Below are 26,970 nucleotides of genomic sequence, written 5' to 3' on the forward strand. Positions count from 1 at the left end.
AACATCAGTCATGCAGTCGCAGCATGTCATTTAATCGTGTGTTTAAATATTTGCACCATGGCCCTGATGTTATCTCATGTAGGGCTGCTGGGCAGCATTGTTGAACCAGCCCTTATATATTGTATAAACTGGGTAGGAAAACAAGAACAATAGAGTGTAAAAGTGGCTGCTTGCTCCCTCACAGTGAGGGGCAAAGATAAAGACTGGAGTCTTTTCTCCTCACCCCTGCTAGTCCTGGCAAGTAGTTTGAAGGGTAGGGGTTGCTGAAGTGAAGCTTTCAGGGTGGGTCTAAGAGTTAGGCCTGCTAAGCTTCCCTTCAACCCCACCCTCTACACAGCAGTTGGCTTCAGGCTGAGGGGGGAGACCTGAATAAGTGCCCAAAGCTTCTCATAACCCAATGTTGTTATCTCTTTCAGTTATCTGGTACTTTGAATTTAATGTTTGCTGCACATTTTTTTGTCATTGAATCTTTTTAAGGTTGTATTTTCATCTTTTATTGCTATCCACCTTGAATTCTGTTTTTTAAAAAAGAGAGAGAGAGACAGGATTTATATTTTAAATAAATAAAATAATTGTCTAAAATCCATATATTCACCTACGTGGAACATAATGCACCTCAGCTAAAATTCCTTAGAGGTGACATTTGATCCCTCAGGGACAGCAAGATGGCTTCTGTTTCTTATTGAACGTTACATGCAGCCAATTAATTTGTCCACTTCCACCCATTTCTTATTTGTCAACAGCAATGGATTACTAACCCTGTTCTTTTAATCTTATTTCTTTCAAACATATGAAGCATTAGAGTGTTTCTTTCTGAGCTTTGTTTTTTTCCAGTGCAAAGTTATCTTTTGCTTTGCAGTGCTAGAATTTCTGCCAAAAGCAAGGAAATGCTAGGCTAAGTATCTTGGCCATAATTCAGACTTCAGTAGAAATATATTGTATCATGGTGTTTTGAACATCCACCCTAATTGGTGTTACAGAACAGTTTATTGAATGTTCAATACCTTTAAATGAAATGGCTAAAGAAAAGTAACAGCCTGCTCATTTTTCTCCCCTAGATGATCTTGGTATCAGATTTCGATATAGCCTCCAGCTGAACGGATCAAGATGGTGTTAAATGGGTCATCAGAAGAGACAGTTAAAAGAATCCACGTAGAATGCTCTGCATCAGGCAGGCACACCTACATATTTATTATGGTTCCAACCGTGTACACCATCATCTTCATCATAGGTATATTTGGAAACAGTTTGGTGGTGATTGTCATTTTCTGTTACATCAAGCTGAAAACAGTGGCAAGCGTCTTTCTGTTGAATTTAGCCCTGGCTGATTTGTGTTTCCTAGTGACTTTGCCACTGTGGGCAGCCTACACAGCCATGCAATATCACTGGCCTTTTGGAAACTGCTTATGCAAGCTGGCTTCAGCCAGCTTAACCTTCAACCTCTATGCCAGCGTGTTTCTACTGACATGCCTTAGCATTGACCGTTACTTGGCAATAGTACATCCAATGAAGTCCCGGCTTCGGCGCACTATGCTCATTGCCCGGATAACTTGTATCATCATCTGGCTGTTAGCAGCACTTGCCAGCTTGCCTGTCATTATTCACCGTAGTGTATTCTTCATTGAGAATGCAAACATGACAGTATGTGCTTTTCGATATGAGACCCCCAGCAATTACACCTCTACCAACTCAGCCCCCAATAACACAACAGTCCCGGTTGCATTAGGCTTATCCAAAAACATGCTGGGGTTCTTGATCCCATTCATCATAATTTTAACAAGCTACACATTAATCTGGAAGACTCTGAAAAAGGCTTATCAGATTCAGAAAAACAAGACCAGAGGAGATGACATTTTTAAGATGATTGTTGCCATAGTACTTTTCTTTTTCTTTTCTTGGATTCCTCATCAAATATTCACTTTTCTGGATGTACTGATTCAACTACATGTCATTCAGGATTGTTCTTTCATTGACATTGTGGATACAGCTATGCCCTTCACCATCTGCTTAGCTTACTTTAACAACTGTTTGAATCCCCTCTTCTATGGCTTTTTTGGAAAAAACTTTAGAAAATACTTCCTTCAGCTTCTCAAGTACATCCCCCCAAATGTCAGACATTCTAGTCTAATGACCAAGACAGCCTCTCTTTCCTATCGACCTTCAGAAAACATAATCCTTTGTGCCAAAAAGAATGGGTCCTTGGATGCTGAGTGATGGCTTTGCAGTACACGTGTTCAGCAACAAGTTGGCAAGAGTGAGGATGCTCACCCAGAGTTCCAGCCAACCACTACACCTTAACATGTTAATCCATCTGAGACATCAGCCTGTGAAAATGGAGCAATGGTCTTTCATTGCATATTGTGAAGACGATGGTTGGTTGTTTACAGCAAGTGTTAGTGAAAGTATGGAGGTAGCAGTGTTCATCCACACTCTGCCTCTTTGTTTTAATGCTTGACAAAAAGAGTATACGGTGTACCTAGGAGGACCTCAAAATATGCTAGAAGGTGTGATCAAATTGCATATTTCATTCTATCCATATTATGAGATTTGCTTTGAGCTTGTATGAGCAATTCTGACTGAACCTTTCAGGAGCATACACACAGGCTTGTTTTCAGAGTCATGAAAAGCAAGTAAAAATCATGCAGCTTTTCAAGAATGTGAATGTTATATATTGTGCACAACATGTTTGTAATGAAAATCTACCTATACTGTATTTACCTATATACATATCAAGTCCATTTTAGTGTCAGTAGGAAATTTAAGGGGCCTGTCAGAATGACGCCTACAAACACTTGTAGTATTATGAGTTTCTTTGAAACAAAGCAAAAGTGTACATAAAAAGTGGAATGAGCTGGTATTTAAAATAAGTATTTCCATTTCCAGATTACATTTCTGTTAAATATTCCACTAAGCACAGCAAATTCAGAACACAGCATTGCTTTGTGCATTACATTGAAAAAAATGCTTCATTATATAAATATATTCCTTTCTGATTTCTGCAGATCTGTGCACTATTTCTAAAAATACATAGGTGGGAATCTTAGATGAAAGGTTCTGTTTGCTTGGAAATTTCAGAAGTAAATGGCTATTCTGAAATACCACTTCCAGTGAAATAGGCCCTAAGCAAGAGTTTCACAGATCACTTATCTGAAGGAATACAAAGGTGCTCTGGATAAGACATCTTGAGCCCTATAACAAATATGCACCTTTTTTTAACTACAAAGGGGGGCGGGGGTTCCCTTGCCATCCTTTTCACATTGTCCCTCAAATGAACACTTTGATGATGATGCCACTGGCACATTCCTTCACCTCCATCCTTATAAAGGTATGATTGTTTTAAATATGATATGTATTTGCTGGATTTCACTGACAGACATCTCTTTCCACCTTTGTTTTCTTTTTATCTGGTTTTGCACGTCCACCTGTTTTTGCTAAATCATAGTGTGGGATATCCTTCAGTGCTCCTCCTGCCTTCTCTTGCCTTCAGTTTCTGTATTCCCACAAATTATCAGGTTAGGAAGAGGTGAACAAGAATGGTGTGCTGCAATTGTCTGCTCATATTTGCCATGATGCAGGGGAAAAAACCTGTTCCTAATTATGAGTACCATAAACAGGTACAATGCACTGTGCTCATGAAGCATAGTGGGAAGGACGATAGCTCAGTGGCAGCATACATATTTTCATGCAAAGGGTCTCAGATTACATCTTTGGCATCTCCAGTTAAAAAGATTATATAGTTGGCCTACAGCTGAGACCCTGGACAGCTGCTGGCAGCCCGAATGGGCAATAAAGAGCTAAATGGACCATTGGTCTGATTCAGAATAATTCACCTTCGTATATTAATGAACACATTGACTTAGATACCATGCGGCACCCTGCTGATGGAAGAACAGGGCACACACAGTGGCTCAATGAGTGTAGAAGGCCCATTGACACTGTGAGCCTCTGTGGGCCCTAAGAACTGCATCCACATTGGATATGCTTCTCCCACTGGAAATAATGGAAGAGGCATCCTACAGTATGTCACAAACCTTAAGAGCCATGGAGGCTCTGCACACTTGAAAGCAGCATTGATGGGGGGCGTGTTTCATACTCACTGAGCCAGTGCGTGTACCCATACTTCCTTTGGTGGTGTAGAATCCAAGGGAGAGAGTTGTGGTATGCAAGCACAAGGCAGTGGAGTGGAATCAGGAATATTAACAGTTTAATGAGATAGACATTATGTACAGAGAGGCAAGTGCAGACTGCTTTTCAGCGCTCTTGCTGCTGGCTTTTTGTTAGCCCTGCCTCTACTCCAGGATTGGACTACAAGTAACTAAAGCCCCATTGAAAAGCTGGCCTGGATTAAGGAATGGATTAACCAAAAACACCACAGGTGGGACACTGTGAGGTAGCTAAACCATTGAATGGAGGCCATGAGATGAAGTGATTGTGCAGATATAGCACATTGCGTAAAAACTGATTAAAATGTGGCTAGCATCCACACTGGCGCAGGCACACACCATTTCCCCCACCCCTCCCTCTCATGGCAGTTGCCAGAGCCCCCTGAAAAGCCATTCTCAAATGCTGAGAGACCCTAAGCAACGTGCACATGTGCTGCAGGTGACTACAGGGGTGGGGTTTGCCAGGAAACAGGGAGGAAATATTTTCCACAAATAGAAGATGCTTCCGACCAGATTCTGGCACTCTCACCTGCCTCTATTGACCCATGTGCCATATGCTACCCTCTTATGCTAGCCAATGACTTTGAGGGATTTTTGCATATGCATGACTTTGCTGGTAATAGAGAAAGGTGTGTGGTTTGGAATGGTATCACAAACTTCAGATATTGTCGACGTCTGTTAAAAATTTGATGGATTTATTTTACTCCCTGCTAACAATCTGGTTTGATTTCTTTTAGCAACTGCTATAAGTCCCAAAGCTCTTCATCATAAAATATTAACTTTACATTAATTCAAATATGTAAGCTAGGCACTGAGAGCAATCTAAATAAAATAGTGGTTAAGTCACACCATAAATGTTTAAAAACCGTTGAATATCCACTTGCTCACAATGAACATAAGAACCCTGACTCCAGCACATGGCAAAATGGCCCTCAGGAATGTTCACAGAACTAGATGGAGATGCCCATACTCTGTGCCTTACTACATAAGAACAGCCCTGCTGAATCAGGCCCAAGGCCCATCTAGTCCAGCATCCTGTTTCGCACAGTGGTCCACCAGATGCCGCTAGAAGCCTACAGGCAGGAGTTGTAGGCCCTTTCCTGGACCCTTTCTCCTGCTGTTAATCCCCTGCAACTGGTATTCAGAGGCATCCTCCCTTTGAGGCTGGAGGTGGCCTTTAGCCCTCCAACTAGTACCCAATGATAGACCTCTCCTCCATAAAGTTATCCAAAGCCATCCAGGTTGTTGGCTGTCACCACATCTCCTGGCTCTTATCTTCTGATCAGAAGGGTGCCGCCTCTGCATATGGTGATTGCATTTAGCTGCCAGTACCGACTGCTACTGATTTCAAAGGGGCCATGGGCTGGTTCACATTACTGAATGTCACCAATGCAATTACGTATGTAAATTTATGGCTATGTGAAGTAGACTGGTGTGAACTAAATGCTATATGTAGTGGGCTGGTAGCCATCACTGTGATCACAGCTGCTGAAAAAAGTTCAGCTATAATCACAGCCATGGCTGCTGTATAGTCACATACAGTGTTCCCTCTAATAGGAATTCCCAGATATTGTTGACTACACCTCCCAGAATCCCCAGCTACAATGGTTTTTGCTTGGAGATTATGGGAGTTGTAGTCAACAACATTTGGGAATCCATGTTAGAGGGAACACTGGTCATACATTAAAATGGTGATTATCTTATACAGTATTTCTATTTAGCAGAAATAGAGAAATTGTCCCCACCCAGCCCCAGCAAAGCATCCTTCCAGTGGCTGTTGCTGGTTTCTACATTATGTTTCTTTTTAGAGTGTGAGCCCTTTAGGAACAGGGAAGCATCTTTATTTATTTTTCTGTGTAAACCACTCTGAGAATATTGTTGAAAAGTGATATATAAATATTCATAGTAGTTGTAATAGTACATGATTGCATAGAGAAATTCTGTAATGTGAACAGCCATTAGACACATATAACATTCTCTGGATTACATCCATTGTCTGCTATCACTATTTTGCATACTCATGATTAATTTCCATTGATAACAAAGAAATTTCCTCATGGGTAAAGCATGTTCTGGATTAAGCTAGTCCCATTTTTCTCATTTCTCACTTTTCTCCTTAAAGGGGAACACAAGTACAATATAAATTTTGCATTTGTTTTTATTGTCTCCTGCACCTCAAAGTTCTTGTTAACATTAATGGATGGCCCACTTGTCAAATGGGAAAACATAAAAATCAGAATAATGCAGGAATGTCTTTTCCTGGTCATTGCTACCTATGTACAAAGAATGCTTTTCTTTTCTGCAGGCAGAATTATTTGCCAGTGTTGCTAAAGCTGTAAATAAAGGTATTTATTTCTATTTATTATATAATAAAGCTTTATTGGATTTAAGCTTCATTTTCTGTCATCTTGGATTTCATGCATCTTATCATAAATACATAGAATATAAAACACATAGAAATGTTTAAATTTCCACAGGAGTCGATCAAATTATTAAAAGGCAGCAATTATTATGTGGCACAGGGAACACTATGCCCAAAGAATTGTATTTGTATAACTAATGTGGTAGTGTTCCCACAAGAGTTTCAAAAAGTTTGAAAAACTCTTTGAAAAAATGAAACTGGTAATCTAACTGCTGAAAGTGTATATGAGTTTCTCGCAGCCTTTACTTTTCCCTTAATGTACTGTGTATAGGAATTATGTGTTAAATGTACCCAAAGACAAATATGTGTATTTGATAATGTAACATCAAAAAAGTATAACATGGTAATGTCTGTAATATTTTATATTTTGTGCAAGTTGGTTTTTTAATGATAAAACACCACAAAAACTGTCTATAATGTAGATTCTATGTAAAAGCTGTGAAAGACATCATCCATACTATACATGGTCATTACAAAGACTTGGCATATTTATTCTTCTGTCTTTGCTATGTGTATCATTTTGTAGGTTAAACCCGTATCTCACACTACTTGCTGAAAATACTGATGTTCTGTCTGTGATCATCTACAATACTTTGTGAATCTAACAAAGAAGGGTAATTCAAAGCCTTGGGTACCCTTCAGTGCATTGAGTCCATTTTATATGGTCATATTCTATTATCCATTTCATTGGGGGTGCCAGCTCTTCTACAATCCCTCTTCTAAAATGAATGGGGAAATCCTTGTGAAGGAGGGAGCTATGTATGCATTTTGGAATCACTGTACATATAAGGGATAACTGGATCAGGATGTTAAGGAACAACTTTTCCAGATGATCCCCCAACTATTGTCTAGGTTTTGGCATTCATTTTTGAATGATTTAGCACATCAAAATCAATTTTGTGATTGCATGAACACATTTATATCAGCCAATTCACACACACTGTTTTGAAACAAATTTGAACCTCTTATTTAAACCTCACCTACAAGATGAGGGAAATTAGTCAAAGTAATCCCACTGAAATTAAGAGGACATGTCACGTTTGAAATTGGACAATTATGTGAAGATCACTGAATAAGCTCCTTTACTTATTGATTTATCATATTTTTATATCATCTGATATGTACATCTCTAGGTGATGTACAATTTTTTTTAAAAAAGATTAAAATACACATGATGCAATAAAAAGTATAAAAGTTATTAAAACAAATTATTAAAATTAATTCTAATTAAAAGCTTGCGAAAACAGGAGAGTCTTGAGGGTCTTCCCGAAAACAAACAGAGAAGGAGATGCTCTTATTTCAGCAGGGAGCATATTCCGAAGCCCCGAGGCAGCCACAGAGAAAGCCCGGTCCCGAGTCACCACCAAATAAGTCGGTGGCAACTGTAACTGGACCTCTCTAGAAGATCGTAACAAGCGACAGGGTTCATGACAAAGGGGGCGCTCTCTTAAATAGCCTGGACCCAAGCCATTAAGGGCTTTATAGGTAATAACCAACACTTTGTATTTCACCCAGAAACATATTGGCAGCCAGTGCAGTTCTTTCAAAATCAGTGTTATATGGTCCCTTTGTGTTGTCCCAGAGACCAATCTGGCTGCCTCATTCTGTACCAATTGTAGTTTCCGGACTACGTACAAAAGCATCCCCACGTACAGTGTATTACAGTAGTCAAGCCTGGAGTTTACCAGCATATGTACCACTGTTTTAAGGTCATTTATAAGACTTATGTCTGTTTTTGACCTAATAATATCAATACCTAATCCTTATAATAACAATACCTAATCCAGTCTATACCCATGAAGAGAAGTGAAAGCTCTTCTGCCCCCCTCTAATGACTCTCCACATTGTATTTTTAAATACAGTACAGGCTACACACGTAAATTCTAATTTACATGGGCCAAAATTGTGTGTTTTGATTTCCTTGATAAAATCCAGTCATTGGCCATGTAATTTTTGCCCGTGTGCATTAGATTTTGTGTGTGCCCCATAGTTGAAGGTTACACCATCATCTGGGCATGCAAAGATCTCAGGGTAGGTGGGCACACTGTTTTATGTATAGCACAGCGTGTCATGCATGGAAGGGGAATGCACACTGCTTCCATGGAAGACACAGGGGCATGTCTGGGGCCGCACTTTTTGCCCCTGATTAGTGGTGGCCTGGGTTCTTTGAACCCATTCGCCCAATGGTGGCTCTGAGCCTGGCTTTGATGAATTGTGTCAGAGCTGTAGCAGCACTGCTCTCATTATTTTCAATTGGAGCAAGCTCTCAGCAGCTCTGACTCAATAGTTAGGAGCCACAGAAGCTCTGTGAGCTTGGAAGAAACAAGGACATGGTTTTAAGCTAAGAGAAGCACGCTGTACTGCATGTACATGAAATTGCAAGAGGCATCATCTGATCTGGGCCTAATTTTGGCACCAAAGCAAAGTACTGACACTGATTACTACATCTGTGCTTCTGTATATTTGATCGTAGTGAACAATAACACATGAATATGAGCCATTATAGCAATCAGTGATCACATTAATCAACCAGGTTAAGGTGACTTTCTTTGTCCTATACATTAATAATTGGCAACATGCACTATTAAATGTCTTCTGTAGTGCATTTTATGCACATATAATTTGTACATTGCATAAAATGTAAACTGTCATGTTTTATAAGAACTATTTTTGCATAGTATCAATTTGGTTGTATTTAGTGATTCTCTTTGTATCATCCATAAAAGATAAACAGTGCTCAGACAAAACTCTTCGATGTGTCATAAGACATCTAAAAGATTTCTCTCCTCCTGGAAGATCTGATGTTATAAAAAGCTAAGAAATGTGGGATACAATAAAGAGAGAGTTCAAATGAAAATTCACCTTCTACACTTGTAGTGTGATAACAGGTGACCCTGAAGACTCAGGTTGTATTTGTGTTCACCAGACTCAAATATACATATACTTTCTGTGATCACCTAAGACTATGGAATAATTTACATCCTCAGGATCTCAGTAGCTGCCACACATTCATGCCACTTTGGGTTGGTCTGGTTGATACTTACTCTGCTGGCCTGCCCCACATGATAAGGAAGTGAGTACTCCATGCATGTAAACCCCTCCTGTATTATACCAAAGAAAACTACAGGGCTCTGTGGGCACCAGGAGTCGGAATTGAGTTGACGGCACACTTTACCTTTACTCCATGCATGGGCACATCCTCCCCCCTTCCCTGCCTGCTGGGCACCTTTCTTAAATTACATGGTATGTGCAACATGTGTAGAGAGATAAACTACCTCTCCACACTATTTAGTTTGCTTGTGGTGGGGGGAGGCTGCCTTTGAAAACTTCAGCTCATTCAGAACAGTGAGGCAAGGATGCTTGCAGGCACTAGTTGCTACACAAGTATTACACTTATCCTGCGGCAGCTCCGTTAGTTGCCTATTTGCTTCCAAGCCAGATTCAGAGTTTTGGTTTCACCTTTACAGTCCTATATGGCTTGGAGCTAGGGTAGCTGTTGTACCACGTTGCCTGCATGAATCTGCCAGGATCTTCAGAGCAGCATTTCAGGCCCTACTACTGACACTGACCCAGCTGACAGAGACCAGGGATCGGTCATTCTCAGTCATAGCCCATCTCTGGAATGCCCTTCTGGAGGAACTTGGTCAGTCTCTCTTTCCTTGGTTAATTTTTAAAGAATCTGAGCCTCGTTTTAAAATAAATGGGTTTTAATTGAGTTTCCGGTATTAATTAATTTAGCCCTTTCTGCTATTTTACTTTGCTGATTAGTTGTTGTTTATGTTTGTTTTATTACCATTTGTTTTTATTCTGGTTTTATTGCTTTGTTGTTGTTATCATGTTTAATTGTCTGCTACCTTGAGGAGCAGCAGGCTGGAGGGTTGGGATGGAAATATTTTTTAAAAAATAATGACATCCTGGCATACCGGAAGGGGAAAACATGTCTGTTCATAGAGTGCTCACTTCCTCAGGGTACCAGGTATTGCCCAAATCAGCCCTTTGCTATTCACTACTTATCCAGTGTTGGAATGTAAAACCATCAGCTGATAAAATAAATCAGACTTGATTAATAATGAGTTTCAGTGATGAATCAATTGATTATATCTGCATAGAACTTTATAGAAATAAAACTATAAGTGTTGAGTAATGCATTCTTGTTTTTGGGTTGTGCATGAATGTGTCACAGCAGGCGCCATCTTATTTATTTTTTGCATTTATATCTTGCTTTTCCTTCAAGGAGCCCAAAGCAGTGTACATGGTTATGTTATCCCCATAACAACCCTGTGAGGTAGGTTAGGCTGAGAGATACGTGACTGGCCCAGAGTCACCAGTGAGTTTCATGACCAAACAGGGATTTGAACGTGGGTGTCTCCAGTTCTGGTCCAATACTCTAACCCATGATTGTCTCTACAGAGTGATAAACAAGATAGCCTTTTCTAGGATAGAGCCTACCACTTGTGACATATATGAATATAACAATTTTCTAAAATCTCCCCATATAGATTTTATGACAAAATCTAGCTAATCAACTGTATAAATTTTCCAGCTTTACTGAATGATATCTTAAGAAAATTGTTTCAATAAGGTCCCCATCCATATTTTTGTTTAAGGGTTTCCTGCCTGCCCCTCCACAAAAATGCATTCTACAGGCCTGCCATATGCAGTCTATTAGCCATATAGTCTAGCTTCCCAGGTGCTTGACTATATCCCTTTTTATGGAATCCCAGACAGGCAGCAAGAAGGGAAGATTTATTGAGTGTCTACTGAGCTATCATACATAGATAGTGGGATGAGTTTGACTAACTGGGTCACATGTTGTGGAGGCATAATGTAAGCCAATTAAGCCACCTTAAGATTCCATTTTTAGAGCAGCCTCTTCACATATAACCATGCCAACTTTCAACAGACTGACGCATCCTAAGCCTAACTTGCATGGAACCAAGTTCTCATGCTGGAATGCGCCTCTCTTCTCCACACAGTAAGTTTCTGCAGCCCCTAAAAATCTACTTCTGAGCACAGGGGACTTTCCCAATCAGATGGTATGCAGCATAGGGGACTGAAAAGGGAGGGGTAATCTGCAAAAAATCCCCACTTCCATGAACAAAAGTGTCTTGGGTTTATTAAAAACAGTTTAGAATACAACCACATGTTTCCAGTGTGCTGGTACAGATGTAACACAGCACTTCACACAACGTCCTTTAACTTCAGGAATGCACACTCCTGGATTTATTTCTGATTCTGGATTAGTTATGTCCAAATTGAGCAGTTCTGGTTTATCTATCCAGAGTTTCAAACTAAACCAGGATCTGAACCTGGGCTCATATACCAGATTCAGGGATGGGACCAGAGCTCGGTGGTAAAATACCAGCTTGGCATGCAGCACATCCCAGGTTGAATCTCTGGAATCTCCAGGTAGGGTTGGGAAAGACACCTATCTTAAAACCTGGAGCCGCCACATGAATACAATTATATGCAGTGAAACATCTCATATGAAGCATCCCTCCAAGATTCTACCTTGCAGCTTTTTTCCATCTGTTTTCCAAAACCTGTACTTTTGGCTCAGCTTTCTAATGTATTTATGAACAATGAGGGCAGTTAAGCCTTTCTCTTTTACTCTGTCTTCTTTTCTCTAGCCATTAAAAAAGAGAAACAATTTCGTTTTTCCAAGAATTCTCCCAAACTGAAATGAAAAAGGCAGCTCACATTTACCCAGAACTCCATCTGAACATCAAAAGCCCTTAAAACTTTGGATATGGCCATAGAGAACAAGTAACGAAATAATAACTGAAGCTGAAAATATTTATATATTCCTAAAAGTATGTGTGATACGAGTTGAATTTTTTCCTATATGACAAATACTGTAAGAGATTTAAAACACATAATGTTCCTTTTCATTATTTTTATAGTAGAGGGTACAGCAATGCTTCATATTTCAAGCTCCCAGAACACAACTGTTCACTGTGAAAATATAAAGCAAGTTAAGAATATTTAAGGGCAACTGTTCCCACTATGGATCTGCAGGTTGACTGAGAAAATGTATACTGCTTGCATAATACACTTCAGTGATAGAGTGTAAGCATAATTTCATATTGTTTTATATGAGTTGTGATTTTATTGAAATAAACACTGCTTATTTTTAAACTAAGCAAGACTTCTCAAGGGAATTTGTATATTACTTTTGTAAATCATAAGGGATGGTGTCCCTTACACAGACCATTAAGGTGCATCTCTGTTCTGTCCTTCGGTAGCCTTTTCATGCCAAATGCAAAAAAGCAAACACCCCCATGCTCTAGTCTAGGGCTCATTTTCTTTTAATTACCTACAGAGAAGGAACCATCCCTCCTTGGGGGTGCTAAAGGTATGGTTCTTGTGATTTTCATTATCGTAGCAGCTGTGCATACAAGCCCCATGTGCCTCTGAATCAGGCCTGCTCAACTTAGGCCCCCCAGCTGTTTCTGGACTACAACTCCCATAATTCTCAGCCACAGCAGCCAATAGCCAGGGATTATGGGAATTGTAGGCCAACATCTGCAGGAGGGCCGAAGTTGAGCAGGCCTGCTCTGAATGAAGCCCAGCCATGAGCCTAATGGTGACAGACACACACTTCCAATTACTTGTCATGTACAAAGATGTTGTGAGGGTATCTTTCCTAGCTATGCTATGAGGATTCCCGCCCCCCCCCCCCCCGGTAATGTCTGGGAGCTTGTTCAGGCTGAAAAGTGGAATATAAATATGAGCACTAATTAATATAATATAATATAATATAATATAATATAATATAATATAATATAATATAATATAGTACAGAATACAAACATCTTTGGCCCAGGGTATTTAAGATAACATCTTCACTATGAGCCGCATCACCCACTGAGATAATCCAGAGAGACCTGTCAGCAGTTGCCACCAGCTCGTCTGGTGGCCACACAGGGCCGGGCCTTCTCTGTTGACACACCGAGACTATGGAATGTGCTCCCTGATGAAATAAGAGCCTCCCCATGTCTGACAACTTTTTAAAAGTCTTTAAAGAGACATATATTCACCCAAGCTTTTTAACTAGACTTGTCGTTTTACATTGTTTAAAGGTTTTAATTTCTGTTTTAATTTGTTTTATGTTGCTGTAAACCACCCAGAGATGGAAGTTTGGGGCAGTGTAGAAATATAATAAATTAAATAAATAAATAGATGTAAGGCAGGCGTGCATACTTCCCCCAGTTTACAGCTCTCTTCCTTTTTCAATCCACCACTTCAGTTTTTAAATGCATGAATTCATTAAGAATTCGTGCATTCTCACAATTGAGAATGTGCAGCTTTTAAATTAAAAAGTTGTAAGATTAGAAAACAGGAGATTTCCAATGATGATTTGTTCCAGTTCTTTATTGTGAATAATTTCCAAAAGAAAATGAAATGTACCTCATTTTTGCACACCTTATACATTTGACAGAATTTCATGTATGGTCTTGTACACATTGGCCACATTCGCACATAACACACGTAATTTTCAAAGGGAGGGAAACCAGGGGTTCTATTTTGGGATGAAATTGCGGTTGCGCACATTTGGATGTACACAAATGGAAACTGGAGGCCCCTTCAACTCTGGTTTTATGTTATATCTGAATGTGGACTGTCTGCTCTCCTAGCTAACAAAGTGGAGGCTCTCCAGTGATGTAATGTAGGCCCAAATACAACTCTGCCAGTTCTACATACATGCTGTTGCACCAGCTCTGCCAGTGCTCCAGAAGTGCTCTGTTAGAGAGGAAAAACACTGCTGACTCTCAGTGATGTGTTTCCTCTCTTACAAAGCACTTCCGGGTCATGGGCAGAACTGGGAAGCTTAACCTCTGGTGTAACAGCATGAATGAGGGAGTAGGGATGTGCCCCAAACTGGTTTTCCTGGTATGGTTCAACTGGCCTTGAAGTGAACTGGACATGTTCTGAATTGGCACCCTGAAGGAGAGGCCAGGCTTGGCTCAAATTCGAGATGGTTCAGGCCCAGTTCGGGGGTGCCAGGGATGTTTTGTGGTTTTTTTAATGGTGGACCTACTGCCTCCGAGGCCTCACAGGGTGCTGTTGGCAGCTGTGGGGGGTCCTCTGGGATTTTGCCCTCCCCCGCCAGCTTCCCCTTTCTCCCCTGGGCCATTTTGGCCCATTTGGGGGGCATTTTCACCTCTCTGAGCTCACAGCAATGCAACTGGCCCGTGCACATGCATGGCTCAACATGTGTCACAACCCAGCCACACAAATGACCTGTGAGCACACATGGTTGCTTCCAAAATGGCCGCCTCAAGCTCAACTGGCCCAAAAATGGGCTGAAATGGCCCAGGGGAGGCTGGGAGAGGGGGAACCACTGGAGACTCTCTCCCCCAGCCACTAGCAGCACCCCCAAGGCCTTGAAGGCAGTAAGCGCATCATTTAAAAAAAACACCAAACCAGCCCTGGACTGGCCCAGGGGGTTCGGCTCAAGCCGAACTGGGCCCAGTCTGGCTCAAGGGTGAGCCCTCAGACTGGGCCAGCTTGATGGTGAGCCAGCTCAAGGTTAAGCCAGTTCACCCATCCCTATGAGGGAGGAGTTTGTACAAGCAGCATCATGTCCCCACAGAGGCTCCATTCCTAAGGCATGTGCTCTGTTAGGATGTCATCTACTGCTTTTTCTGCTGTGTCAATCTATCCTCAGAATATGTTACTCTTTCTTATTTCAGGCCCCATGGGCATTCATCTTCAAGGTTACAAAATCATAGATGATGGGGGTGAGATGGAGGTATACCAGACTGAACAGCTGAGAGCACCCCGGTCATGGCCACCATTATACGTAGATTCAGGAACAATGACTTGTCCATCAGTATGGTCTCCCAAGTTGCATGCATCCAATAACCCCAAAATCCTTAGAAGAAGAACCTCAATGCCCTTCTACCTTGAGGAGAATAAATCCCCCATCCCAAAACACACAATTTTTAGAGGTTCACATTGGTCACCAATATTGATTGTCTGGAATTATATCCAAACAGAGAGGAAAAAATCATAATAGCTTGAAAACTTTTTTATTGGCACTTAAGCATATTTTTTTCCTGATTGAAGCAAAATTCAAGAAACAATTACAAGTCCATGACAAAGCCAGCTAATGATTAGCCTTCAAGAACTGCTGTTGTTTTCTGACAGTTCAGAAGCTGTTTTTGTTTATTTCAGGAAAAGGAAGCATCAAATCTTTTATGGACTATCCAAACTGAAGAGACAGAATAGTGGCTGCTAATTATCCATTGCCATCATTTCACTGAAGCTCCTACTGTAGAACAGAAGACTTGCGTAACCATTTAGAATTCTAATTAATTCTTGTCAGCAAGGCAGACTTCTTTGAAGTAATAACATGCACTTTACTGCTCGGCGCTGGTATTATGTCACACAAAGGTGGCAAAAATATAACCCAATTATAGGGGAAAGATTATAAGGGGCAGCAGATGTGAAACAATTTTATTAATGAAAGCCAAAAAGAAATTATGACAAAGAGAAAAATGTGGAAGCCCAAGGTCAGTGGCATCACAGAGTCTCTTTATATTAGCTCTTGCCATTTTTAATGTACAAGGTTGCTGAACAGAAGATGTAATCCTTTTAATCTTAGAAATAAAATAAAGCCATGTTAAAATTCATTTGACAATGCACAACTCTAGCCCTCCACCTGTTGTTGGACTACAACTCCCATCAGCATTCAGCAGCAGCCACAGTGGCCAATAGTTAGGGAGATGTAGTCCAACATCTTCAGTAAGGCCAAGTTGTGCAGCCCTGATTTGAAGTATTAAGCTAGTTTGCACAATTTGACTAGAAAGTGATTTAGGATGTGGATGTGCACATCTCACTCCTTCTCTCAAAAAACCTTTCCAGGTGTCTTAATTGGATGGGGCTGTTTCTCCAAACCAATTTGCATTGCCTGAGTATCAAGCCAAGCACTCTGCATATGATTAGGACCAGGGGTGTAACTATAATAGGGCAAGGGGAGACAGTTGTCTGGGGGCCAACTGCCTTTTGAGGGGCCCAGAGGCAAGTCACATGACTGACTCCCCCAGCCACGCACCCACCTGGGCTTCCTTCAGTTGTATTAATCCTCCAAAATTGATGTGAGTGTTAAGACCTGGAGCTACCAGAACAGCATGTCTTTCTCTAGTATCATTAAATGACTTGCATCAACCACAATTTACAAAACCTTTTAAAAAATAATTTAGGATGATGTTCTATTGTGGCACATAGGTGATAGATAGATAGATAGATAGATAGATAGATAGATAGATAGATAGATAGATAGATAGATAGATATAAAATTTTACTATGCTTTTTGTTACCTCTATTCAGCCTCATTTAAGATTTATTTACTTCATGAGCTGAGCTTCAGGGTGGGGGGGCATTTTAAAATCTTGTCTTGGGGCCCACTCCAACCTTGCTACACCCCTGATTAGGACTACTGGAAAGGTGGCATCCTGCCTCAAAATCATGAACCTGTGGGGCAAGGTGAGATGATCAAGGTTGTGGCAACTGGATAGCTCCTGGTGAACAACTTGCTCTGACAAGGACCAGAGACAGAGTGCAGTCTTCAGTACCTTTATCTCCCTACCTGGAGAGCAGAGAGGTTTAGGGGTTTTTTAAAGTCTATCACTTCTCTGCTCCATCAAGCCTCTCATGGCCCATTGTTGGCACTGTAGATGTATACTGTGGTCTGGAAATTACCTCAAGATCACAGCAGAGAATGGGATGATGGAAGAATTGCCTGGGATAAGGGCTGCCACAGACAGGGATGATGAGTTTGACTTTTGTGTACATGGCTGGCAACTTGACTATCTTGTTCTTGATCTACAAGTCTTGTTCTTGATCTTGACTATCTTGTTCTTGATCTACAATTGACATATTATTATTATTAATCTTGAAGGGGGCTGCCCTTGGAAAATGGATCTGGATTATGTATTTAGCATATGGTGATGATAAAGTCATCTGTCCCTCAAGGTGTTCTGAAGGTTGAAAATGCATTCCATACTATGTTCTACTTTGGGCCTGGTGATCAGTGCTGAAAGATTCAGGTTGCAGCTACATATACATCTCTGATCTTTCAACATTATGAGCATATGTGGTGAGCCACTGAATAATGTTTCCCAATTACATCAGCTTGGCTTAACAATAACATCGACTGGGAGTTGGGAGGATGATATGGGACAGAGAATTGGCAAGACAACTGGTGACTCAGTATACTGCAGCCATGTATGCTGTCTACTGGGTTTGCAAGGAAATTTAACTGGATATATATAGCTATAAGTCAATCAATGTACACATCAAATACTTGTAGTATGAATACGAAATGGCAGCCAAAGATAAAGTGTTTACACTTAAAATTTGCAACTTTTTGGCAAGATAATATCACATTGATGACACTGGCCTGTGCACATATAAGACAAGTAGTTCTGGTAAGAATTAATCTGCCTACTTTTACTTTCACTATTCTTTCAACTGGTATAAATGTGGTTGAAATTGGTTAGGCAGTTCACAAGTTAGCCCACTTGCACTTCAAACATTCACGCAACTGGCATCTTGAATTGGGGTGGATGAAATCACAACAAACTATGCCTTTGAGGTGTGCCTATGTGTCCCTACAACTGTACCAAATTTGGTGCAAATTGGTTCCCACTTGCACCGCAAACATTCAAGCACCTGCCATCTTAGATTGAGATGGATGACATCATCACAAACTACGTCATTGAGGTGTCCCTATGTGACTCTACAACTGTAGAACAAGAGTTAGCGATCTTGTGCCTCAAACGTTCAACTGTCCGGCATCCTGAATTGGGGTGGATGGCATCATCTGTGGTACCCCTTTGTGTCCATTGCTACAACAGCACCAAATTTGGTCCAAATTGGTTAGGCGATCCACAGATTAGCCCACATGCACCTCAAATGTTCATGGATCCACCATCTTGTATTAGGGTAGATGACATCATTACAGACTACACCCCTGAGCCATCCCTTTGTGTCCCTACAACTGTAGCAACTTTGATACAAATTGGTTAGGTGGTTCACAAGTTAGCCCTCGTGCATCAAATTGGGGTGGATCATCACAAACTACACCGTTGAGCTGTCCCTATGTGTCCCTACTACTGTGTACAATTTGGTTCATATTGGTCCATGCACTGAATTTTGATAGGAACACACATACACACACATATACACACACACTGAATGCCATGTGATCTCAAAAGCTTTCTTATGGGTTAGACTGCATATGAGAGCCTCTAGGATTGGGCCTGATCCTGGTGAGACATCAGCACCTAGCCAGGCTTTTTAGCCTGGGTTAAGGGTGTGAGCTCTCGCTTAACCCAGGCTCCACGGTTGTGTGACCACAAGGGTTGCTAGCCCACAAGCACCCGTGTCCTGGAGGAATCCCACAATGCTGGGGTAAGTTGTTACTGAACTTGAAATAAAAGTAACTAAAAGTTTAAGACATAATTAGATACTTCTGCTCTGGACATCATTGATGAAGGATGTGAGGAGCTGAAATTTTGCTTTCCTTTATTGATCAGGATAGAGAGAGTGAGGCTGTTCTCATGTGAACCCTAACCCAGGCTAGGGAAGCCCAGCCAGGGTTGGACTGCACATGAACCCTCTTAGCTGGGGTTAAATGCATGAGCAAGCCCTTAACCTGGGCTCCAGGATCACATGTTCACTGGGGCTATGTTCAGCCCCAAAGGACACAGAGCTGGGCACCTAGAATTCTCATCTCTTGGGGGAATCCCCCAATGCATCGCGCACGTCCCCCAGCTGGAGAGGAGAGCTGGTCTTGTGGTAGCAAGCATGACTTGTCCCCATAGCTAAGCAGGGTCTGCACTGGTTGCATCTGAATGGGAGATTTGATGTGTGAGCACTGCAAGATATTCCCCTCAGGGGATGAAGCCGCTCTGGGAAGAGAAGAAGGTTTCAAGTTCCCTCCCTGGCTTCTCCAAGATAGGGCTGAGAGAGATTCCTGCCTGCAACCTTGGAGAAGTTGCTGCCAGTCTGTGAAGACAATACAGAGCTAGATAGACCAATGGTCTGACTCAGTATATGGCAGTTTCCTAATCCCCCAAAGCATCGCAGAGCATTGGGGGATATCAGAGGCCAGCTTCCAGAGCTCCAGCTTCCAGAGCTCCACACTGCACCACAGAGCCTGGACCATCTGGTAGTGCGGTCCGTGCTACCAGCAACAGTCAAGTGCTCATCTGGAAGGAAAGTGAGATCAACCAGCCTCCCCCACCCCCACCATCCTCCCACTGCCCCGCCCGCCCGGTTGAACAACCTCAATGACTTACATATTGTACAACACCCCACCGATGGAAGAGTGGAGCACAGGCACTTGCTTCATGTAAGTATGAACCATGTCCTTGCTTCTACTGAGCTCGGAGAGCCTCCTTGGCTCCTTTGAATTTTGTCACTGCTGTAGCAGCACTGATCACATTATCCAATGGGAGCTGCATCATTACAGTGGTGACACAAGGGGTGCTGCACAGTATGTAAGTCGCAACAGAAAACATGGCACAGTTCCATAAAAATTGAATAGAAGTAGCACTGGTCTAACTATATTGGGAGAAGATAGTGGGTACACATGACAATGAAAGTGCACATACAGCAAGGCTGGTTTCAGGAGACTGGCGGCAATGCACCCTGTAGAACACGTTTCATATGTCACTACTTTTTAGCTTTGCAAATCCTACCCTTGGCCATGCAACTTGCCTGGTGAAGCAATAGATAAGGACTAAGGACTAAAAATCTATATCTAGCTTTGCAAAGCTCCAAATAACTACTGTCAAGCAGTGTTCCCTCTAACAAAGATTCCCAGATGTTGTTGGCTACAACTCCCAGAATCCCCATCTGCAATGGCTTTTGCTTGGGGATTATGGGAGTTGTAGTCAACAACATCTGGGAATCTCTGTTAGAGAGAACACTGCTGTCAAGTACTTCATGAATTATAACTTGGTGATGATTATTGGAAAAGAGAAGTAGTTGTCTAAACAAAAACTGTGTAGTGCAGAACCAGAAGTGCAGAAATTACTATGGAAAAGCCAGGTACCCTTTTGCCTGTACCATCCCAATGCTAATGGCAGAAAGCTGTCTGTTCTTGCATGAGCATATCCTATTGCCAAAATAAGTATCATTGTATCCTTGAGGTCCTTACCATAAGATGATCATTAAAGTCAATGGGAGATTTGTCATTGGATATAATGGGACATGGATGGCATCTGTAATTTGATGAATTCTTTCCTGTATACGATATCATCATATTCTATGAACAAAAAATAGCAAGGTTTTAATAGTATCATTTTAGGCTGCTTGATAAGGGGTTGCCACCTCCTGGCAAACACACAGCTGCAAAATGAGAATGGACATGCCAGTTGCTTGGCCCTGCGGAACTGATCTGGAGAAAATTATGGATTTGGGTATTTCATTGTCCTTGCACTATACACAAACTCATATGAAGATGACACTGATGCAAGAGTGGGAAGAGATGCATATTAGCTGAATCAAAGACCTACAAAATTCAATGGACAAATAATAGGGGAGCAAGTGATTTGTTGAGGTAATGTTTCTTAAAGGGGCATTATCATGTCAAAAGAAAGCTCATATGTATTATAAACAAAGTTGAGTGTGTAAATGGTCCTATTCCCTGGGAATGTCAAGAATCAATAACCCTTTGCCAACATGCCAGGATTTTTCATCAGGCAAGGATGATTTTTGGCAATCCCCTCTGCAGCCTCTGTGCCTTCCAAAATTGTTTCCCTGTCGGTCTCCCAACCCCCAGGACATGGTTTCAAGAGGCACAGGTACCTGCACAGGGAAAGCAGGGTCACCAAAAGTCTCAGGGAGTCTCACACAATAGAAAACCCAGACTAACGCTTCATCAATGTGAACAACTGATGTATCAATGAAGGGTTAGTCTGGATACTAGCCAATGGATTACAAAGCAAAGCAATGAGGATTATGACAACAAAGGGGTATTGGTATAGACTCAACACTGCATTCTTATTGCGAATATTTATATAGATACATTATAAAACAATTAAAAGAGAATTCTTAAAAGTTAAAAGACCAGGCTAAAAACAAATTAAATAGTTACAAACTTTAAAAGTTTCAAATTAAAAGCTATAAATAAAAAGCTAAAAACTAAGAACTAAGAAACCTACCAGATATAAGCAGCAAATAAAACATCAAAAAGCCTCTCTAAAAGCATGTCTTTAATAGTTTTTTTAAAAAACAGTGAGGGTAAGGAGCATGGCGAAGCTCTTCTGAGAGCATGTTCCAAAGACTATTTATTTATTTATTTAAAATATTTATTCCCCACCCAAGTAAAAGTTTAATAAAATTAAACCAAGCTAAAACCACATTTAAAATGACATTTTTTAAAAAAGTTCAAATTGAAAGTTATTAATAAAAAGCTAAAAAATAAGAACTAAAAAAACCTAAAAAGCCTACCAGATATAAGCAACAGCAGGGGCGTAACTACTATTAGGCAAGCGGAGGTGGCTGCTTGGGGGCCCCCACGCCTCGAGGGGCCCCCCAGAGGCAAGTCACATGGATATATATTGTGAAGTGTGTGTGTGTGTGTGTGTGTGTGTGTGTGTGTGTGTGTATCAGTGAGGGGCCCATTTTAAAATTTTGCCTCTGGGCCCACTCCAGCCTTGTTACGCCCCTGAGCAGCAGACAAAATATTTAAAAGCCTCTCTAAAAACATGTGTCTTTAATTGTTGTTGTTATTTTAAACACTGAAAGAGGGAGCATGGTGTAGCTCCTTCAGGAGAGTGTTGCAAAGCCAAGGGGCCACAACTGAGAAGGGCCTGTCTCTAGTCCCCACCAACCAGATCTCTGTTAGTGGTGGGGTCGTGAGCAGGGCCTGAGATGCCAAACGGAGGGCCCTGGCTAGTACTTATGGGCAAATGTGGTCTGACAGGTACCTCGGCCCCAATCCTTGTAGGGCTTCAAAGGTCAAGACCAGCATCTCGAATCTTACCTGGAAGTGGACCAGTAACCAGTGAAGCTGCTGCAGGGTGGGTGTAACACTCATAAAGCGACTTGCACCCATGAGCATCCTTGCAGCAGCATTCTGGACCAGCTTAAAGTTGAGGGGCCACAACCAAAAAGGGTTATCATTTGCATTGTCTCAACAACAAGCAAATCTATACTTATAGGAGGAATGGTTCCAGGCATAACCCTAGTTACAACCAGTGGTTATAACAATAAACTAATTACTCACTGGGCCCTTTCTCTCGATCAGTGGGAAAGGGCTCTGATCTGCAGGGGAGGAAGCCTTAAAATGCTTACCTCCCTTGCAGATGATTGAGGGCTCCATCCTGGGCAGGAGGATTGGCTGCCCAGACAATTGCCTGCTACTACCAGCAGCATGGAGGGTCAGGGACTGGGATGCATTTTCCCAACCCCCAGAACTCCTATAATGCGGGTGACTCTCACCGTGAGAGCGTGGTGCATTATAGGAATCTTTCTGGCACTGACTGGGAGGCTACTTGTATGTAAGTGCCACACGCAGCCGCACAGCACCGACACATGAGCATTAAGCCCAGTTTAAGGACACCCTCACGACCAAAACCTGGGCTAAGTGGTGGGCTCCCTTGGGTTTGCCACCGCGCCACCGGGAGCCACACAGCTCCTGGCAGTTCACACGTGCTGGCAAAACCAGTCTGGGCTTCCTTAGCCCGGTTTTGCCTGCACGTGTGAATAGCCCCACTTACTTACTTACTTACATGTATTTCAGCAGAAGAGCCTATAGTTCTAATTCCTTTCTTGAAAAGATAAAAAGCTTTCATTGTCAGTCTTGTAATAAGAAGTATATACTGCATAAGACTTATAACATAAAATTAAATAAAATTAATATTTGTTTTGAAGCTGGAATATGATCAGGTCATTCAATTTGTATCCTTAAGCTTGCTGGAATTATCCTGCCACACATGGGATTAGCAACAAGTACATTTAAGAGAATTAAATATATAGATAGTTGCCCTGTCATTCATTTTGAAATTTTTTTAAAAAGCAAGCCTGTCTCTAGGTATATCAATAATCTTTTTGAGATCACTTTCTTCAAAAAGTTAGATAGCATATCAGAGGAACACTTTTCTTACAGTCTCATTCTAAACACGTATTCAGAAGGAAATCAAGTATTCAGGAGGAGGGAGGGGAACGGTTTTTAGAAGAAGCTCCAATGGACTCCTGTAGAAACTTACAACAGGACTCCACTGGAGTCCTTACTAGTATCCATGCTTCAGATTGCACCTCCGTCCTATTAAATAAGACAAATACTATGAGTCAGGGGGAAATGCTCTGACTTTCTTGTGGGGATAAAACAAAACCAGATGCTCTGGTTCAAGAACACAGGATTCAAACAGCTGCACATCCGCCAGTCTCTGGAATAACATCTGTTTTACTTGTATTCATGTAAGACCTCATCTCCATACTCGATAAGCCAAATTCTCATTTTCACGGATGCAACCCCAATGACCTGGGATTTGAACATGTGCAGCTTAGATCACAATCTGGCTAGCTATATTCCCTTCCCTCCATAGTTCATCAGTCACAAGTTGTGCACCATCTCATCTCATAAATATGAGGTCACATTCAGCTTATAGCTAAGCTCAGTGCTTAGCTATAAGCATGGCAAAACAAAAAGTTAAGAGAATCCGTTGCAGGAACCTATGTATAAGTACAGCTTTGGGAACCACAGTACTGCATCATTAATGGAAAATGCCACAGATATAACACCAGGGCTGTGACAGTTGCCATGCTTAACTCACTAAACCCACCCACCCCAGATGAAGCAACTTCTAAAAATATTAATGATTCTTAACTAAACCCTTTGTTTCTGGGAGTCAGTTCTTCATAAGGGCATCAAGTCAGCTCCATCCAACTGAATGGTGAAATAGCAAAGCATGCATATTAATTCAAAAACACGAGTTCCTCTTTGGATTGATTGCCCAAACAAGGTCCAGGCTGCTGACATCAGAAAAGGGTCATATCTAGATTGCATACCTGAACTGGTTAAAGTTATTCCTTCTTCCCGGAGGGTGCAGGCAAGGGCAGCATCTCCCCGCAGATGCCTTTTATGCATGTAGATTTCTATTTACATATTGTATGTATATATGTGTATGTATGTACATTGCACATACTGTACACCCCAGAGAGATTTATGCAGACACCCATGCTAGGGCCCCCCCCCCAAAAAAAAACAGCAGTTCGGGGAATGGGGGCAGGAAGTGCTAAGAATTTCAACCAGCTTCCTGCACTTTCTCCACTATGGTTCCCAGGATTCTTGGCAGGGAGCCAAGTCAATTAAAGCAGGTATACTGTTGTAGTGTAGCTATGCCACTCAATGCCGACTCCTTCACGGCAGTGAAGGTGTTCGTGAAGGGCCAGAGACTTATAGGCACCATTCAGATGGGATTGCCAGTGTAAATTTAAGGCAAACAACCATGGCTGAGTTCTCCCATGCTATCAAATACCAGGAGAGGAGAGGAGAGGAGAGCTGGTTTTGTGGCTGCCTGCTTCTCCTCCTCCCATCGGACCACGCTGTATGTGGGGGGATGTCGCCTGGGAGCCGGAAGTGAGGGTGGGCTGGGCACATAGGCACGTCCTCCCTGGCGGAGCTCCTCACATTGGCTGCTGGCGGCGGCTCAGGATGGGGGAGCCGCCGAGCTGAGAGGCGCCGGAGGCCAGCTCGGTGCTGTGCCGGCTTCTCGTTGGGGTTTACCATTGCCACCAGTAGTTAACTTTTAAAACGTAAGTCCTCAGAATCTTTCCTTTGCAGAGCCGCGTGCGCGCCCACCCCGTCCTGGAGGCGGCATTCAGAGGGACAAGGGGCGGCAGGGAGGTATGCTGCCGCCTCAATTATTACAATATATACAAGCCCTGGAGGGGGAAAAGTGGCGGGAGGGGTAAGTAAACCCTCCCCGCCCTTAAAGAAACCCACCCCACAGTGCCAGACCGCAGCTCTGCGGTTCCGTGCACACCCCTACTGGCAATTCATACTTGCATGGGAGCACATCAAGGCTAGAGAGCAAACTGCTCCCCTTCTGTGAGTGTTCTGGTCTTTTTCTTTCAGTTGATGCCCCTGCTGAGTTCCTGCCCAAGGAGATGGTGCTTAGCTATTCTTGTATTTAATACAAAGATCTGTTGTGGAGTTCCTCTTCAAAATAATCTTTTTCTGCCTATTACAGGGTTACTGTGCTGTGCAGTGGAGGCTTCATTCAACTGTGAATACCTCTGGAGACTTACTTGACATTTCATTCTTATTGTATGGGGAGGAGTTACTCTGATGATAAATATTTTTAACCCTGGCACAGCCCCTGCAATATAACAAGCAGATTACTTGTTTCAGGGTCACACAAATTTCTCTCTCTCACACACAACACTAGAACCAGGGGTCACCCCATGAAACTGAAGTTAAGAAAGTTCACACAGCACACAATTAATCTATTGAATTCTTTGCCATGGGATGTGGTGATAGCCACCAGCTTGGATGGCTTTAAAAGGGGCTTAGGACAGGTGGAGGAGGACAGGTCTATCAATGGCTACAGGTTTGGTCACTGTGGGCCATCTCCAGACTTAGAGGCACGATGCCTCTCAATACCAGTTACAGGGGAGCAACAGCAGGAGAGAGGGCATGCACATACCTCTTGCCTGTGGGCTCCCCAGAGGCATCTGGTGGGCCACTTTGTGAAACAGGATGCTGGACTAGATGGGCCTTGTGCCTGATCCAGCAGGGCTGTTCTTATGTTCTTATTATCTCTCTATATAATTCAGTAAGATGTACCTGTGGCTAATCCCATGCATGGCAGCTCTCACGAGGGTTCGTGAGTGATGGGAGGGGGAGAGAAAGGTGAGTTGCCAGCACAAGCAAGCAGCAGCTGGCTTAGCCGCCGGGCAGGCGCAGAGAGAGCAAGCACCAGATGGCCTGGCTGCCAGGCGAGAACTAACAGGCTGAAGGGAGGAGAACGAACTGGGGCAGAAGGGAGGAGGGAGGAGAACAGCTGAATGGATGAGAGGGAAGACAGGGAGAACCAGGGGTGCAGATGCTCTGTGCCAGATCAGTTTGTTTGTTTGTTTGTTTGTTTGTTTGTTTGTTTGTTTGTTTGTTACATTTATAAACTGCCCTATCCGAAGGCTCTTATGTAAATAGGCACTAGCTGAAGTCTTGAGCTTCCCCAAATTCATAGCACTGGAGAGGCATTCCTCACACATCTCTTTGAGCAAGGATTCCCAACCTGTGGTAGTCCAGATGTTGCTTAACTACAACTCTTAACTTGTCTGGTGGCTATAGGCCACCTCCAGCCTCATAGGCATGATGCCTCTCAATACCAGTTGCAGGGGAGCAACAGCAGGAGAGAG

General features: G+C 42.3%; 2 protein-coding genes across 5 annotated transcripts in view; both read left to right on the forward strand.

The window, feature by feature from the left end:
- Positions 1-12,727, forward strand: part of AGTR1 (angiotensin II receptor type 1) — a 108,269-nt gene extending 95,542 nt beyond the window's left edge. For all 3 annotated transcript variants that reach the window (XM_053310574.1, XM_053310573.1, XM_053310575.1), the window contains one exon: positions 1,059-12,727. In XM_053310574.1, coding sequence (XP_053166549.1) covers positions 1,108-2,214 — 1,107 coding nt within the window. In that variant the 5' untranslated portion in view covers positions 1,059-1,107 and the 3' untranslated portion in view covers positions 2,215-12,727. The remainder of the gene's footprint in view (positions 1-1,058) is intronic.
- The window catches only part of LOC128351233 (carboxypeptidase B-like), a 191,028-nt gene that overhangs the window by 93,107 nt on the left and 70,951 nt on the right, over positions 1-26,970 (forward strand). The window lies entirely within an intron of this gene.

The sequence above is a fragment of the Hemicordylus capensis genome, chromosome 3, assembly GCF_027244095.1.
Source record: "Hemicordylus capensis ecotype Gifberg chromosome 3, rHemCap1.1.pri, whole genome shotgun sequence".
Classification (NCBI taxonomy): Eukaryota; Metazoa; Chordata; class Lepidosauria; order Squamata; family Cordylidae; genus Hemicordylus; species Hemicordylus capensis.